At 35.2% G+C, this 14853-nt stretch overlaps 3 protein-coding genes across 3 annotated transcripts in view; 2 read left to right on the top strand and 1 right to left on the bottom strand.

Moving 5' to 3' along the window:
• The first annotated feature begins 52 nt into the window (after window positions 1-52).
• Window positions 53-4656, top strand: Nf-YB (nuclear factor Y-box B). The gene is made up of 5 exons (XM_073084095.1): window positions 53-382; window positions 809-936; window positions 1704-1916; window positions 2290-2332; window positions 2760-4656. The coding sequence occupies exons 1-5, from the start codon at window positions 274-276 to the stop codon at window positions 2855-2857; spliced, it is 591 nt and encodes a 196-aa protein (XP_072940196.1). The 5' UTR covers window positions 53-273; the 3' UTR covers window positions 2858-4656.
• A 231-nt stretch (window positions 4657-4887) lies between these two features.
• LOC140750534 (ATP-binding cassette sub-family G member 5) lies at window positions 4888-11299 on the bottom strand. The gene is made up of 13 exons (XM_073084094.1): window positions 11158-11299; window positions 9805-9922; window positions 9246-9430; window positions 8834-8896; window positions 8672-8753; window positions 8348-8479; window positions 7929-8069; window positions 7449-7656; window positions 6968-7085; window positions 6800-6893; window positions 6462-6600; window positions 6008-6193; window positions 4888-5585 (listed from the first exon to the last, which is right to left on the bottom strand). Exons 1-13 carry the CDS (start codon window positions 11209-11211, stop codon window positions 5183-5185), a joined length of 1923 nt encoding a protein of 640 aa, XP_072940195.1. The 5' UTR covers window positions 11212-11299; the 3' UTR covers window positions 4888-5182.
• Window positions 11300-12167: 868 nt separating this feature from the next.
• Window positions 12168-14853, top strand: part of LOC140751061 (uncharacterized) — a 65838-nt gene continuing 63152 nt past the window's right edge. Inside the window, exon 1 of the mRNA XM_073084887.1 lies at window positions 12168-12433. The gene's annotated coding sequence lies outside the window, so the exon portion shown is untranslated. The remainder of the gene's footprint in view (window positions 12434-14853) is intronic.

Raw genomic sequence — 14853 nt, 5'->3', positions numbered from 1 at the left:
TAATGTTTAAAAAAAATGTTATACTGTCAATCTGTTCTATACTGTAGCTACTAGCTGTCAAATGTCACGTCATTTCTGTCTATGATTCTTGGAGGTTGTAAACAACGTGAAGTTTAATGTAATAATTTCGTAAAAGAATACGCTAGAATGTTTTAATTCAGCCTATTAAATAGGTTAAGTTTAAGACTCGATCTTCTTAATGTGAGAAAACAAACTTAATTGCGGAGTTTACGAGCGAATTAGTGTGAAACTTTCGTGTTTATAAAATCTTGTATGAAAATGGAAAGCGATGAACTTGGCAATGAGTTAGTGCGTTTGGATAATGGATTTTTGGTTGATCAAGATGAAGAAACGTATGTTGTGAACAGCGATGATGTTTTGGGTGAGTAAAGTGTAGATAAAATATTAATTATGTCCTATATTTATACGATCGTTCTAGTATAATGATAAGTGGTAAATAAAGAAGTAAAATGCTTTCGTCCCACTTAATGTTAAGTCGTCACTGTCATATTGAGCATTTGTACCTTAATATATAAAGAAACAGAGAGCAGTTCAAAGTTCCCTTTTTGACAAAAAAATGATTGTTGATATGGCTACCTTATATAGTATGGTAAGGGACGAACTTAGTTAAATCGGGATCATACATTTTTGACCGAAACCCAGCATTAATTCCCATCATTACTTGCTTTGTATCTAGTTGCTGAGCAGTTTAAGTAATAATTAAACTACACATGTGTCTTAGTAATTTACACTAGCATCTGATAACCTTTAAAATTGTATTAGTTTAATATATTCTTTTAATTTGTAGAACAAGAAGAGAATAACTCTGATTCTAATTCTGGTGGGAAGCATGCACCCCTGAGGGAACAGGACCGCTTCTTACCAATAGCTAACATTGCTAAAATTATGAAAAGGGCTATACCTGATAATGGAAAGGTATGAATTTACTATTAATATTTTTTCATATTATATTTATATAGTTTTTGTTTTTTTATAATATAAGAGTAGCAGACGAGCATACAGTCCACCTGATGGTAAGTGGCTACTGCCGCCCATGGACATCTGTAATCAATCCCAGATAGGATTAGATATTCCTACCTGAGGTCGGCCACAGATGCACCGCTACCCCTGAGGACTAAGCTGGAACGCCTCGGAAAAGTCTGTCTCCCTTACCACACCCTTCAAACCGGAACACAGCAGCGCCTAACACTGCTGTTATTAGGTTATTTATATAGTTATTGTTTTTTTTTTTTTAATGTTTAATCAGTATAATTTTTTTCATTAAGAATCTGTGGGTTTTGTTCTTTTAAGTATTAGATGTAGCAAATCATCTTTGTGTCTGCCAAAATCAACATTATGTACAATTTCATAATTTCTCAACATGATTATGTTCTTCAATCTTATTATCAGTGTATCAAGAAATATTTTTTTTGTGCGATTGAATATCTATTTAACCGACTTCAAAAAGGAGGTGGGTATCAATTCGGCCGGTATCCTATATTAGACACGCCATTTACATCGTTATCTAACGAAATATATTGAGCGCCGACTTCAGAAATATGTACTAAACCAACATTTATTTGAATTATTTTTTACTTTGTAGTGACATAGAAGTCGGTTGATTTTTTGTTAAAATTTTTTTTATATTTAAACTTCAAATAAATATTATTCTAATAAACTTTTTCTTTAATTAATTATAACAGATAGCAAAGGATGCAAGGGAATGCGTACAAGAGTGTATATCGGAGTTCATATCATTTATAACCAGCGAGGCCAGTGACCGCTGCCAGCTGGAGAAGCGGAAGACCATTAACGGTGAAGACGTTCTGTTTGCAATGAACACACTCGGCTTTGATAGCTATGTGGAACCTTTGAAAATATATCTTAAGAAGTATAGGGAAATTGTACTGTCTCCCGTAAGTATGAGATGATGTTATGTTATTTACACATATTTCTGCCTAATTGTAAGTGTTAAGTACTGATTTGAAGGATGTGGTAAGGGAATCATACTTTTTTGAGTCATTCCAGCTTATTTGTCAGAGGTAGCAGTAAATCTGTGGCCGACCTCAGGTAGGAATCTAATCTGATCAGGTCTGGGTTACAATCAACCCTGTCAATCGGCAGCAGTTGCCACATTACATAATGTAAACTTTATACTTCTTGGCTATTTCTGTCATCATAATTTTTGAACATACAGTTCATATCTCATGACTAATTTTAAATTAATTCCTAATAACCAAAATATGAGTTGGTTTAATAAACATTTATGTGTCTTTTTTTGACTTTCAGGTTACTATCAACAAAATTAACAAGACTATAGTGGTTTATGGAAGTAAGTATAATAAAAAGTTGTATCATTAAATAAATATGACTAATAAAAATTACTTTCACAAAGAAAATAAAGGAAATGCTGCTATTTCTGAAAGGTGGTGGAACCCTTTGTGGTTCGACTTCGGCGGCACCAATGTTACTCCTACTCCTATTTTATAACAGCAGTTAAGCGCTGCTGTGTTCTGGTTTGAAGGGTGTGGTAAGGGAGACATAGTTTTCCAAGGCATTCCAGCTTAGTCCTCAGGTGCGCCTGTGGCCGACTCCTGGTAGAAATATCTAATCCTATCTGGGGTTGATTACAAATCTCCGTGGGCGGCAGTAGCCACTTACCATCAGGTGGACTGCATACTCGTTTGCTACTCCCATATTATAAAAAGAAATCTGGCTCATGTGTGTTAAAAAATTACTTGATTTTTTTTTCTTTTTAGGTGATGGCACAGCTTGTTCATCGGAGAATGACGGAGATCAAACGGAGACAGTTATATTCACTTATCCCAAAGTCGTCGGCGATTTTACCATCTCTTAGTATTACAACAGCTAGACCCCGTTTACAAAAACATGAAAAGAGTTGTGGCTACACCAATGCCACGAAAATCCTATATACAATTAGGATTCCATGTGTGGCTACAATGGACACACACATAGACCACTTTACCAACACCCAGACCCGGAATAGAAAACGTAACTCGTGTTTTTGACGTTTGCGGGCTGGGTAATGTTGTTAGAGCTCAGGAAATACACATATTAAAACCACTGATCTGTGACGTATGTGGCTATCTAAGCAAGTTTTTAGGTAATATATCAAATGAAACCTATATCCCGAACATAAGTATTAGTAATTTAAGGTTAAGACCAGGTTAAGGTTATAATAAGTATAGTTCGACCAAGGTGGTACCCCGGCCACCCATCGTGAAGCAAATCTGCGCTTCAGTGGCATGGTGTGGATGACTTTCATATGAGGCGATTATCTTAGTCCTTCGAGGTGGTAAGGCGTGGATGCCGGTTGACTAATATATGAGGCTTCCAAGTCCCCAGGTGTAACAACGCATCTGTGATCGGCTTCAGGTAGAATCCCATATCCGTATTATGGTTATAAGGGGCAGTGACCAGGTGATCAGGTGGACAGCATTCATGGTGCCACTTCAATATAAAAACAAAACTTGGCTAACTTCATCTCTAATACAAATTTATCGTTCTGTTATTGGCTAAATCGTCGATTAAATTATATGTACGGTTTTTGATTTATTTATATTATTACTGTAAACGGGTTCTGAATTAAATTACGTAAAAAATGAACTGTAAAAATTCTTACTCTATTGAGATACAGTTTGGTGATATGATATTATACTTCCAAAATTTGTTAATGTTCTTAAAACATATCTTCTGAGTGTTAGTTGTTTTCTTAATACCTTATTCTATTTATTTAGTTGTAAAATCTTTATGGATTAGGCCTCTTGTGTATCTACAGATATTGGACGTGTCAGGCACGGACCGCAGACTAAATCATGGATTTCCGTGGTGATTCGTCAAGAGATGACGTTACAGGTTTCTGAATTACGCTATCGAAATTTCCCAAAATCTTCATCAACAACCCATTACTGTTCCACTGCTGGGCACGGGTCTCCTCTCATAATGAGAAGGATTAGGCCATAGTCCACCGCGCTGGCCAAGTGCGTATTGGTAGACTTCACATACCTTTGAGATTTTTTTTTATAAATCTCAGGTATGCAGGTTTCCTCACTATGTTTTCCTTCACCGTTTAGCAAGTGATAATTAATTTCTAATACGCACATAACTTTGTAAAATCAGAGGTGCGGGCCTGGTATTCGAATCTCGGGCCCCTCAATCGAGAGGCCAAGTTTCTTAACTACTCGGCTATCATTGTTTTTTAACAACAACATCTTACATATATTGAAGTTACGTATTGAGATCGTTGGAGCAAGGCCGCTCCTCGGGCATGATCTCCCTTTGCTTTTCTATACAATATTTTGACAGGCACGGTGCTTGTCTGCGCGGCTGTGTTACGGTAGATATAACTTCGTCAATAAACATTGTACAGGTGAATAATTTTTGTTTTCCACGGCACGTGTCTGATACGCTCTATGTCTGTAAACGTAAACCGCTAACCATTTTGCTAATAATAAACCAAAATACGATTATTTTGTTTTGTTTAAGAAGAAACTGTAGGTTGTAAGATTATTAGAATGTTTGATATTTTTAACAGAATACCTTTCTGTTAAAAATATCTACCTAATTCTTGGTTACGTTATCCCCTTTCTCCATTCTTATTTCTAACGGGGTAAATAATTATACTTTAGATACTTATGTAGTTTTGTTACTTGTCCAAAAATGTTTTTTAAAATCTAAAAGCTAATCTAAATTATATTAAGCTTAATCTGTATGTTTTAAAAATTGTGTTTTACAAGTATATTTAAATAATTCATTTCTTGAGAAATAGAAAGGAAATGCTTTAAATGATTTTACATTTTATTCTTCGGGTGGCATTCTGTAAAATACATATTTTGGTAACACTTTTTAACCGAATAAATAAATGTGTTTTATGGAATAATCATTTTATTTATTTTACACATTTCACTGAATTTACTGAATACATTGCAAATCAATAAAACTAAACAATTACAAACAATTAAAAATAACTTTATAATCATAATTGTATTCCATTTTGTAATATTATAGTAAGACTGAAACTATATTAGTTTTACACAAATTCAGAATTTTCTTCGCATTTATTTTTATTTACATCATGATTTCTAAATTCTCCAATAAATCAATAAAACTCTTATATCACTATTACATTGCAACTATATCACAATTGCACTAATTATGTACTTTATTCTCTAAACTTATCTGTGATATAATCCGGCAAGGGTATTAGGTACAGGAACTTGTTGAAGACCATTATCCCGAGAGAGAATGCGAAGGAGATGCCCAAATTGAAGTCGATATTAAAGTCTCCAGACAAGTATATGTCTCCACCGAAATTCTTCGACGTGAACCGTTCGGTGAGGAAGGTTTTACCACTTGGGTATCGGCAGTTGGAGTTAGAATTGGTGTTAAGGTTCGAGGAGGTTTGGATCAGGTTGGTGATGGATGTGCAGTTCTCTTGGTCGTTGTAAGGTAAGATGTTGAAGATTGGCTGTTTGAAGACGTTGCGGTGTAGCAGGATTGATGCGTAGCGGGTGTGTGTCACGTAGGTTAGGTAGTAGAGCCACTCTTCGAAGCCTTTGTAGGATCTGGAAATTATGTATAATGGTGCATTTCTGGAATAGTTTAAAACATGTGGTTCCATTGTGGCGGTACCATACCAAGTATGATTATTTTAACTTATCAAAATATATCGTCTACGCGATTGGTCAATATCGGACGTGGTGGAGTTGGATTGGTGAAACGAGTGATAAAATTACAGCGCACTTTCGTGTTTTCGACTCGTATGATTAAGAGCAAGATAAATCGTTCATCTCCGTAAATAATGGGATTATTATCATTACATTTTGTCAGATGCCTTATAGGCGGTTTGGAAAATATATTACACTTGTTAATCACCAATCCGTATTTTGCCGTGGATGATTACGAACCCCAGTTATGAAGAATGACCATCACCAATAAGAGGGACATCAGAATAGTAGCCATGTAAAAATAAACTTAATGTGTTTACCTCAAAACTCCACTAGCCAGCATGACATAAATGCAAGTGATGTAGATATTGACGATGGCGGCAATGAGGCCGTTCTTAACGAACATCATCACTGCGATGGCCTGTTGCTCTGCATAGATGTAGCAGGACCACAGGATCAACGCGAAGTACAGGAAGTCCAAGGTTTCGGTGATGTCTCCTAAGATTCTAAAAATGGGGGAGACATAATTCATCGAAGGAATTCATGTTTCGGAGTTTGAAGGGAACAAGACCAATTTTGCACATTTTGATTACTGTATTTTAGCTATTGCGAACTTGAAATATCTATTTTCACATCGAGCGGTAAATTTTTCAGCTTACCATGGTGGGAGAGCATAAAGATACCCGTATAGCTAGTCTTTGTTTATGTAAATGTATTAAAGTTTAGTACATATTTTAAGGACAAATATCCTTGTTAATTGTATTAAACACTTACGGATATATAATAGCAGCGGACGCAAAGGTGGTGATGAATGAAAACGGCAAAGATACCAAGTTCCAAGCTAATAGCAGACTTGCTCCGCTGTACAACCCTTCTTGAGTCTCTTGGTAATATCTGGTTCTGTGTGGACCATCTGTTGCGTACATATAAAAAAATCTGTATTGTTTTTATCGAAGAGGGGAATGATTAAAAAATCCACACATCACAAATATTTCCCTCTTAATAAGAAAAGGTATTTGGTATTGTTTTTTATTGTATTTCAGTTAAAGCAGGCTGTAGTTATTATTTATCAAAAAATATTAATAATATTATTATTATATTAATATACTTACATAAACATATCGTGTTCATAATACTAATAAAGTATGTTCCAACCATAGCATTGAATATAAGTCCGCTTTTCGTTATAAAAGCTCTTTGATAATCCTGGAAACGTAGAATTCAGTTAATATTTTTTTAAGTACAATTCAAAATGTTGGTCCTTCGAGCCAGATACATACCTTAGATTCATTGTAGAAAATCCACAGTATGAAGAAATATATCGGTAGTGACAATAATCTCATTGACATTTGTTTGATTCCAAATTTCTTTAAATTAAAAATTGACGCCAATATTCTCCTAAAAGTATACAAATAAAATGCTACTTAAAAATATAAGATCACGCATTTCCCAATGAGTATTAGGGTAGTATGAGGTAGAAGTATGTGTAGGAACGTGTGTATACGTTAATTATAAAGCATATACTATTTTTGGAGAAGTTCATACTGATTAGATATTACATAGAATAAACACACACAAATTAACACATTTCCATTAAACTTACGAGTATTAAGCAGCAAGTAACGCATACAAAAGTAGATCATGTGCGATCACATAGTTAATATGGTAAATTACCAAAACAATTTTACATTATCTCCTTATAACTGATTGGGATGTTACAATTATGTCAAGCAAGAAATGTGCATGGTTTTATCTACTTACATATACAACATCCAAATAACTTTGACTCCGCTCGGTTTGCCGTAGTTCATCTGTATCTTGTTCGGGTTGATGATGCGGCTGTGTTCCGTGTGGTTGCTTTGCATTATCCCTGGACCTTCCAGCCTGAACTTCTCCACCAGAGCCGCGATCTGGTGGTTTGATTCTATGAACCGTTCTCGTGATCTACGATCGACTGTTGATAGGCATACTGGAACAAGAAATAATGTGAGTAAGTTTTATCGACAAAATATTAAATTAGCTAAAAGGAATCTTGTATATCGTAATTTAGTTTATTTTTTGCTGAGATTACACATGTATTGTATACACATGATTTGATTTGAGTTCGGGTCGTTATAGAGAGTTGTATTGAGTTCAAATTAGAGGAAAGAACAGAAAAGTTGATCAGCAAGACAAAAAAGGAAATGATTGACTCATTCAAGGGTGTTGCTATAAGCTTTGTTTAAATAGGTAGGTACTTACAATAATACATAAGGGGGTTCTCCAACTGAGGGCAAGGGAAGCCGATGCTGCCGAAGTAATCTAATAGATTCCTGGTGGGTCCTGCGTACACGACGTCTCCCAGACACAAGTATACCACGCGGTCCAGGAAGGGGAACACGTCTGGAAAATGGTTGCCTCTTTAAAGATTCTTGTAAAAGTATATTGTCGATGTCGAAGATTTCGATGGTATACCAAGATGTCGTGGGATTACAGAAAATGTAATTGGATATATGTATTATGTTTCGCCTGTTAACAAAAGGTGAGGTCATTTCATCAACTACCAGTTAAAGATACTATTACAACTTATAAATAAAACAATGAATAAATATTTAACTTATTCGTAAACTGGAGTATTATTCAATAGAACATTTATTAAGATAATAAAAAATGTATCTTACCTGACCTCGGCTTTTCCATGGTAAGTATAATGGCAGTACCATACTTTTTAGCGGCATTTGAAAGAATCGAAATGACGAGATAAGTGTTCAGAGGATCCAAGTCCCATGTCGGCTCATCCAATAATAGAATGACTGAAAAATAAATGATTTTTAAGTAATACTTTCTATATTATATTACTGAAGATTGGACAAGCCGTAATTCGACTGAAAAGCACCACTACGGTGCAGATGTGTTTTTTGCTATGGTAAGCGCTGCTTCTCTTTCATTCTATAATTAATAATGTAATTACTGTAAAATGTTTAGTGATAGTGGAACTGTCTTACTTGGATCTCTTATTAGCTGGACCCCAATGACTAGTCGTCGATACTCGCTTTTCGTCAAACTTGTAACACATTTGTTCGCGACCTGTAAAAATCATTATTTTGTAAGTACTGTTAAAATAATAGTTTTAACTACTTTTGTAAACATGAGTATGAGATCCTTACCTGTGATAGTGCCAAATCTGCCATTACTTGCTTAACTTTTGAAGACTTCAAGTAACCAGAGATCTGTGAACATGTAAAACAATTATTAACTTACCTGGATAATTGAAGATTGTCAACCAAATTGAGGTACATTACTGAAATAACCATTTAGAATCTAGACGATTTATTCGAATAGGCCCAGTAGCTACAATTATACATTCATGATGCCACACTGTTGTAGGGTAGGCAAGGAGATGAAACCCATAAAATAACATACTCGTAATGTCGCAGAACAATGCTAAAGCTCTTCCTGTGAAAATAATACGAGTTGCCACATATAGTGAGTATGTCATAACCTCCTTTTTAAAGAACTATATGAAACAGTGAATGAAAATGAGATCATATGAAGAGGACTGCATTACCACCTCCTCACCTTTGTTAAGGACAATGCTAGAGTTTGCTGCACGCTGAGTCCAGGTAAGAGGCGTGTGGAATGTCGAACTAGTGCACATGTGTTTCTGAACTGCTCCTCTTCCATCGGCACACCTTCCAGCAAGATGTGGCCCTTACATGGCACTCGTCGGCTGATGACGTCGAGTAGAGCGCGTTTTCCACTACCTACATAAATAATTTAAGTTGAATCACTGCAATTTTAGGCACTTTTTGTGCTCTATGTCGTACCTTAGACGCTTAGTTTCCCAGTGGCTGTTTTGGTGGAAAAACAATATAGTCAAGTCTTCATTACAGCAATTACTCAAATATCATTCATTTATCCGCCCAAAAAGTTCAAAAGTTGGTTTTCACTGCCATGAAATTATATTTTGCTGGCTTAGCTATTGGTCCGATCCACCATATAACCTTTGCTCAATGAGTTATTGAATATCTTTCCGCCAGCGAAATGTAAGATTTATTTCCAAATCCTAAAATTTCAGTGTTTGTCGATACTAGGGTCATTAAAAGACATGTAAGAAAATAGATTTGACAAATTCTACCTTTGGAGCCCAGTATAGCTGTGACCTCCCCGCTATGTGTAAGGAAGGATACATCCTTGAGAATAACGCCAGTTTTCACACCTCCTGTCAATCGTTGGAAGAAACTTCCTGGCTCCACCTGACGAAAATACGCAAATGGTATAATCTACATTCCAAATGAATATGGTAAACAAATGTTGAAGGTAGAAAACCTTCGCGTTTCGACTCCGGCGGACCACCACCACACCTACTTCTGCCTAATAACAGCAGTGTTAAGCGTTGCTGTGTTCTGGTGTGAAGGGTGTAGTAAGGGAGACATACTTTTCCAAGGCGTTCCAGCTTAATTCTCAGGTGTGGACGCATCTGTGGCCGACCTCAGGTAGGAATATCTAATCCTATCTGGGGTTGATTACAAATGTCCATGGATGGCAGTAACCTAATGCATACATGTATGGGTGTAAATAAGGGGGATGGGTGTTAAAGGGGACCGCATCCCCATTTTTATAGCACAGACGAAAAAAGGCTTTAAACAGAAATAGCTTTCTTCGTCAAAACATTTCAAAGAGTACTTAAATGAATATTTGTGGGTTGTTTTGTTATTTTATATACCTAATGCTCTGTATTGTTTTTAGCAGTTCGTATTAGGACCACTTGAGGACTGCTCTAGATGCTTAATTGTAAGTAGGTAAGCGCTCAATTCGTTTGGATTAATAAAACTACTTATGAAAAATTACCTATTATATGCGCGACAATATGATCGTGGGAATATACTCCGATACCTATTAAAGCGACCTAGATTTACACGGTGTGACTTTTTAGATTTTATCGCAGATAAATCTGGTATTTAAATATCGTCATAAATTTCAGCCTTAAAGAGTGATTTAAAATTAGATATTGTTTGCTTTATTTAGAATACGATTAAAATAAGTGATCTATTTTAAAATAAAGTTTGAAATTAAACCTAATTTTGATTAGGCGACGTTTCGTTGAAAGTCCCTTTTCCCGTACAAAGGACTTCAACGGGTTCCCGCTCCCTAAGTAAAATTATATAAATATAGCGATGTATATATATTTATTTAAAATTAATTATTATTATTAAAAACAAGTCGTATTATAATTTAACATGTTTCCATTGAAAAGTATGTACTAAATTAGGTTTCAACCTGATATGCTTATAACAATACTTAAATACAAGAGACCAATTTAGTAAGCATGAACATTGGTAATAAATTTCCAATTATATGACTTTTAACAAAATTATAATTATTGTAACTTTTACTGCAATATAAATACATACTGTGCGTGAGACATCCATGCAACAGTTAGTACATAAATAAAGTCAGAGGTACACTGAGTTTGTAGAATGAATCTTACCTGTCCAGAGTGAAACACATTGCACAGCTCCAAAGTATAATCGCTACCAATCATGTTTATAAGTAAACGTATACAAAATCGTATCAAAAAACAAACATTAGCCTTTGTAACACGCGCATTTCCTACAAATCAGGTCGCCTACTAACTTTAGCATTAACTTCATAAGCGAGGTTGCTACTTGATTTGCGGCTAACTTCGTGCTGTTAACTGTACTTGACTTTATGGTGAAACGCTCGCAGTCAATTCTGCACTTTGTGCCAGTAAAATAAGAGTTGAAATAGTTCGATGTAATATAATGGCGATGTTAAGGAGACGCTCGTAATTTTAACTTTCCTTTCGTTTAACTTTAACGGTTCAACTTTCTTTTACTTATTTAATTATGATCTTGAAAATGTATAGTTTACTTAATTTAATAAAAAGTATTAAGTTGTTAAAGTTAAAGTTAACATATATTACATATCTATTCATATAATAACACTGTAGGTACCTATATTCATTTGTAATATGCGTCTACCTTCAATTTGATATACATATTTAGCAAAGATATCCTTAGAATAACTATGATTAGGTATATTATATAAAAAATAAGATTGATAATATATCTTTTTTACAAACTTTTTTTATTTAATACAAAAATATTAAATACTAATAGCTTTAATATTACCTACTAACTTGAATAAATACACACATTATCAATTACAATACAAATATTATTATCAATTACAGTAAGAAAAATAGTATGGTAAAAATAGCAACTATTTATAGATCTTGCCCTTAACAATGAAAGCCTCATTTTTCCATACATTTTCTACGCATCGCCGCCACACATATTCACCATGAACCTCGAAAAGGCTAAACACTATTTCTATTCTTTTTCTTCGCGCTGCAAAACCTGCTGTGATGACGAGACACCTACACATCTACTAACTTAGCTGTGTTCATACATTCCAATGATTAGTGTTCTCTCTCTCGCACGTAATGGTGATGGAGGTTGGAAAGAGAGGGGCGACGTGCGCAGTGTCAGTGACTGCCAGTTCAGGTATGGTCGCCGCCGCAGTCCGGCAGCACGGCAAAGAAATAACAACCCTACTTCGCAACGAATCGCACATGTAACCGAACGAAATCGATAAACTGTATTAGTATTTAAAAATCGAAGTATACGAATGAGGATGTTTTGAGTGTACAAAGATTTTTGCAGTATTTCAGTGATAGTGGTGCACAGTGCAGTGTAATAGTGGGTTCCGTCGCCAGAGTCCCGTTGGCCGGTTTTTATCGAGTAAGTTGACGTTGGAAAGCATTTTATGTTTGTCTAGGTGGTTAGAATTCAATTTATTTATAGAATTTAACTATGATTCAGTAAAATGCATGGAAGTCTAATTCCTCTATAACATAAATAAATGTAGTCAACACTTCTGTGATATAAAATTCAGTCTCAGAAATAAAGTTGCGTATTTTTACACCTTATTTTGGAGCCAAACCTACCTTTTAAGCAAATATGAATATCATTGACACACTTAAAGCAGATGAGGTCAATTCAATAGTGTAAATGAATGTAAATAATATTTGTGTCAATTAACTTAGTTAACACTTACCGTAACTATTTTCAACGCTTGGCTGATAATTCCTACTATAAGATTATATACAATATCTTGTAAGTTAGCTAAACGGACCATAATAGTAATGCTTTGCAACACGTTATATTATATTAGTACAAAAAAGTAAATAGTATAACGGATTGACGTAGTAATTTGGCATGGGTGTGTATATAAGGAGTTTGGGGGTCCGGAAACCCTAAGATATGCTTAGGGTCCCTAAGATATGCTTAGAAGAATATAGTAGCATGTAGAAGGTAGGACATAGGAGACAAAAATCTTCAACCCTTTCGCTGTCAAGTTACAGACACTATTTATTTTTTATTCCGGACATTCCTCTCAGCCTCTGAGCCTATCGGCTATAAATTTCAGAGACCTGCCGACATTTTTTTCGTTGACTCCGACTATGAACCTGCTTCTCGATGCACGCCTAAACAAAAGTATATCTACGTTTATATTGCTAGGTATATCTTTTTTGTTTACTAAAGTGTGCAATGATGCTATTTTGTGACCTAAAGTAAAACACATGAACAAAGGTGATCTTATAAGACTGCTGTTTTTAGCTGTGACGTTCGGAACCCTAAAAGTACGATTTAAGATTCACTTAATGTAAGCAGCAAAGGAGCATGCAGCGACCATGTTAAAACTGTTTAATAGGAAGTACCGCCCCTGCATACTTGTAAATGACCCTAAATATGAAAGGAATTCTATGTGAGGCCGATTACGTGCGTAGCTGCCAATCGTCGTAGCTCCAGTAGTCATGAGCGCTGCAGGATGAATTTTAAGTTTGCCTCCCGAGACTTTTTGAGGAAAATGATTTTGAAGACATTTATGTAGATTTTTTTTAACTATATATATTGTGTACCTACATAGTTTATTTTTCTTATTATGCGCCCAGACCTAGATGGCGCTTTTGCTGACCCTAAGCATTGTGTACTTCTTCTTAACTGAAAGTATTTGACTTACCAAAACTTTAAATCTAGAAGACAATAAGCTCACGCCAATATAGTTAAATAGGAGTAAGCATGGCAAGTATGCCACCGTTGTCGAATCACGAGGAATTCTATCATTTTTTTAAATCGACAAATCTTCATCACACAAATACGTACACAGGATCACCCACGGATAATCCTTCGAACAAAAGAATGACGACCATGGATAACGGTACATACAAACCGGATTACCTTGTATATAAATCAATCAAGTATTTGTCTGTTTAGCTCAGATGCTATTGCTGAAAGTGTCTAAAGCGTTTTCAGTAGGAGTAAATAGAGGTATGTTATAGAGTAATGGGAGTAATAGAGGGTAAACTTCCACCTGAGATATTACCAGAGCGCTATCTATGAGCGTTCTTCAAAAAAGGTGCACAAAGGCCTCTTCTCCAAACCCAAAGTAATATTTATGTGAGACAAAATAATCACATTTTTCTTGTGTGATTGAAACTTAATCTACAAATCGTGGATTCTACTAACTTAATCCACTGTACTAATTGGGTCCACTAATTACTTGCGTTTAGTGATTAATCATTCGTATTTTATACTTACGAAAAAACATACAAGCAAACAAAGAACTCAAAATCCAACAAAAAAACCCCAAAAAAGGATTCCAGGTAGAGATACGAGTACATTGAAACCATTTTTGAAAAAATTACCTGTGTTATTAGCAGTTATAATTTTGGCAACATCTTACTAGGCTCGCATAGATCCGAAAGGCGTATAATTAAAATTACGTATAATTTAAAGCTCTCGAGACACAGCTTTGTACTTAATATACTTGAACAAAAACTTGAAACAATAGTCACAATGGTAACGACCTCAGGATGGAATGACTCAGTGTCTGAATCCAAAGGCACCCAAGCGGCGAACCAAGGATGCCTTGTCCATGAGGAATACGTGAGGCAAGTTAAAATACTAAAAAACCTATATTTATGAACATTATTAAAGCTATGGTTTATGAAAACCTAGTCAGTTGAAAAAAACGCAAACGTTCTTTTGTTTTATTCTGTGGTGTAGAAAAAGTTTGAACCTAAAAGTAATTACTCTGAGTAAAAAGTATTAATTTTACACTAGAGAGCCATGATGGTATACGTCCTACATTTTCACTT

This window comes from Epargyreus clarus, unplaced genomic scaffold, assembly GCF_041222505.1.
Source record: "Epargyreus clarus isolate Ecla_fem2 unplaced genomic scaffold, WU_Ecla_fem_2.2 ptg000021l, whole genome shotgun sequence".
Lineage (NCBI taxonomy): Eukaryota > Metazoa > Arthropoda > Insecta > Lepidoptera > Hesperiidae > Epargyreus > Epargyreus clarus.
The sequence above is the reverse complement of the archived record's forward strand: the minus strand, read 5'-3'. Positions and strand labels throughout refer to the sequence as shown.

Coding starts and splice junctions, on each gene's coding strand:
- Nf-YB (XM_073084095.1), top strand. CDS start 274: ATGAAAATGGAAAGCGATGAACTTGGCAATGAGTTAGTGCGTTTGGAT. Junction 383..808: donor GAACAGCGATGATGTTTTGG/GTGAGTAAAGTG, acceptor TTTAATTTGTAG/AACAAGAAGAGAATAACTCT. Junction 2,333..2,759: donor GACTATAGTGGTTTATGGAA/GTAAGTATAATA, acceptor TTTTCTTTTTAG/GTGATGGCACAGCTTGTTCA.
- LOC140750534 (XM_073084094.1), bottom strand. CDS start 11,211: ATGATTGGTAGCGATTATACTTTGGAGCTGTGCAATGTGTTTCACTCT. Junction 8,480..8,671: donor CCAGCTAATAAGAGATCCAA/GTAAGACAGTTC, acceptor TTTATTTTTCAG/TCATTCTATTATTGGATGAG. Junction 6,894..6,967: donor TTTTCTACAATGAATCTAAG/GTATGTATCTGG, acceptor CTACGTTTCCAG/GATTATCAAAGAGCTTTTAT.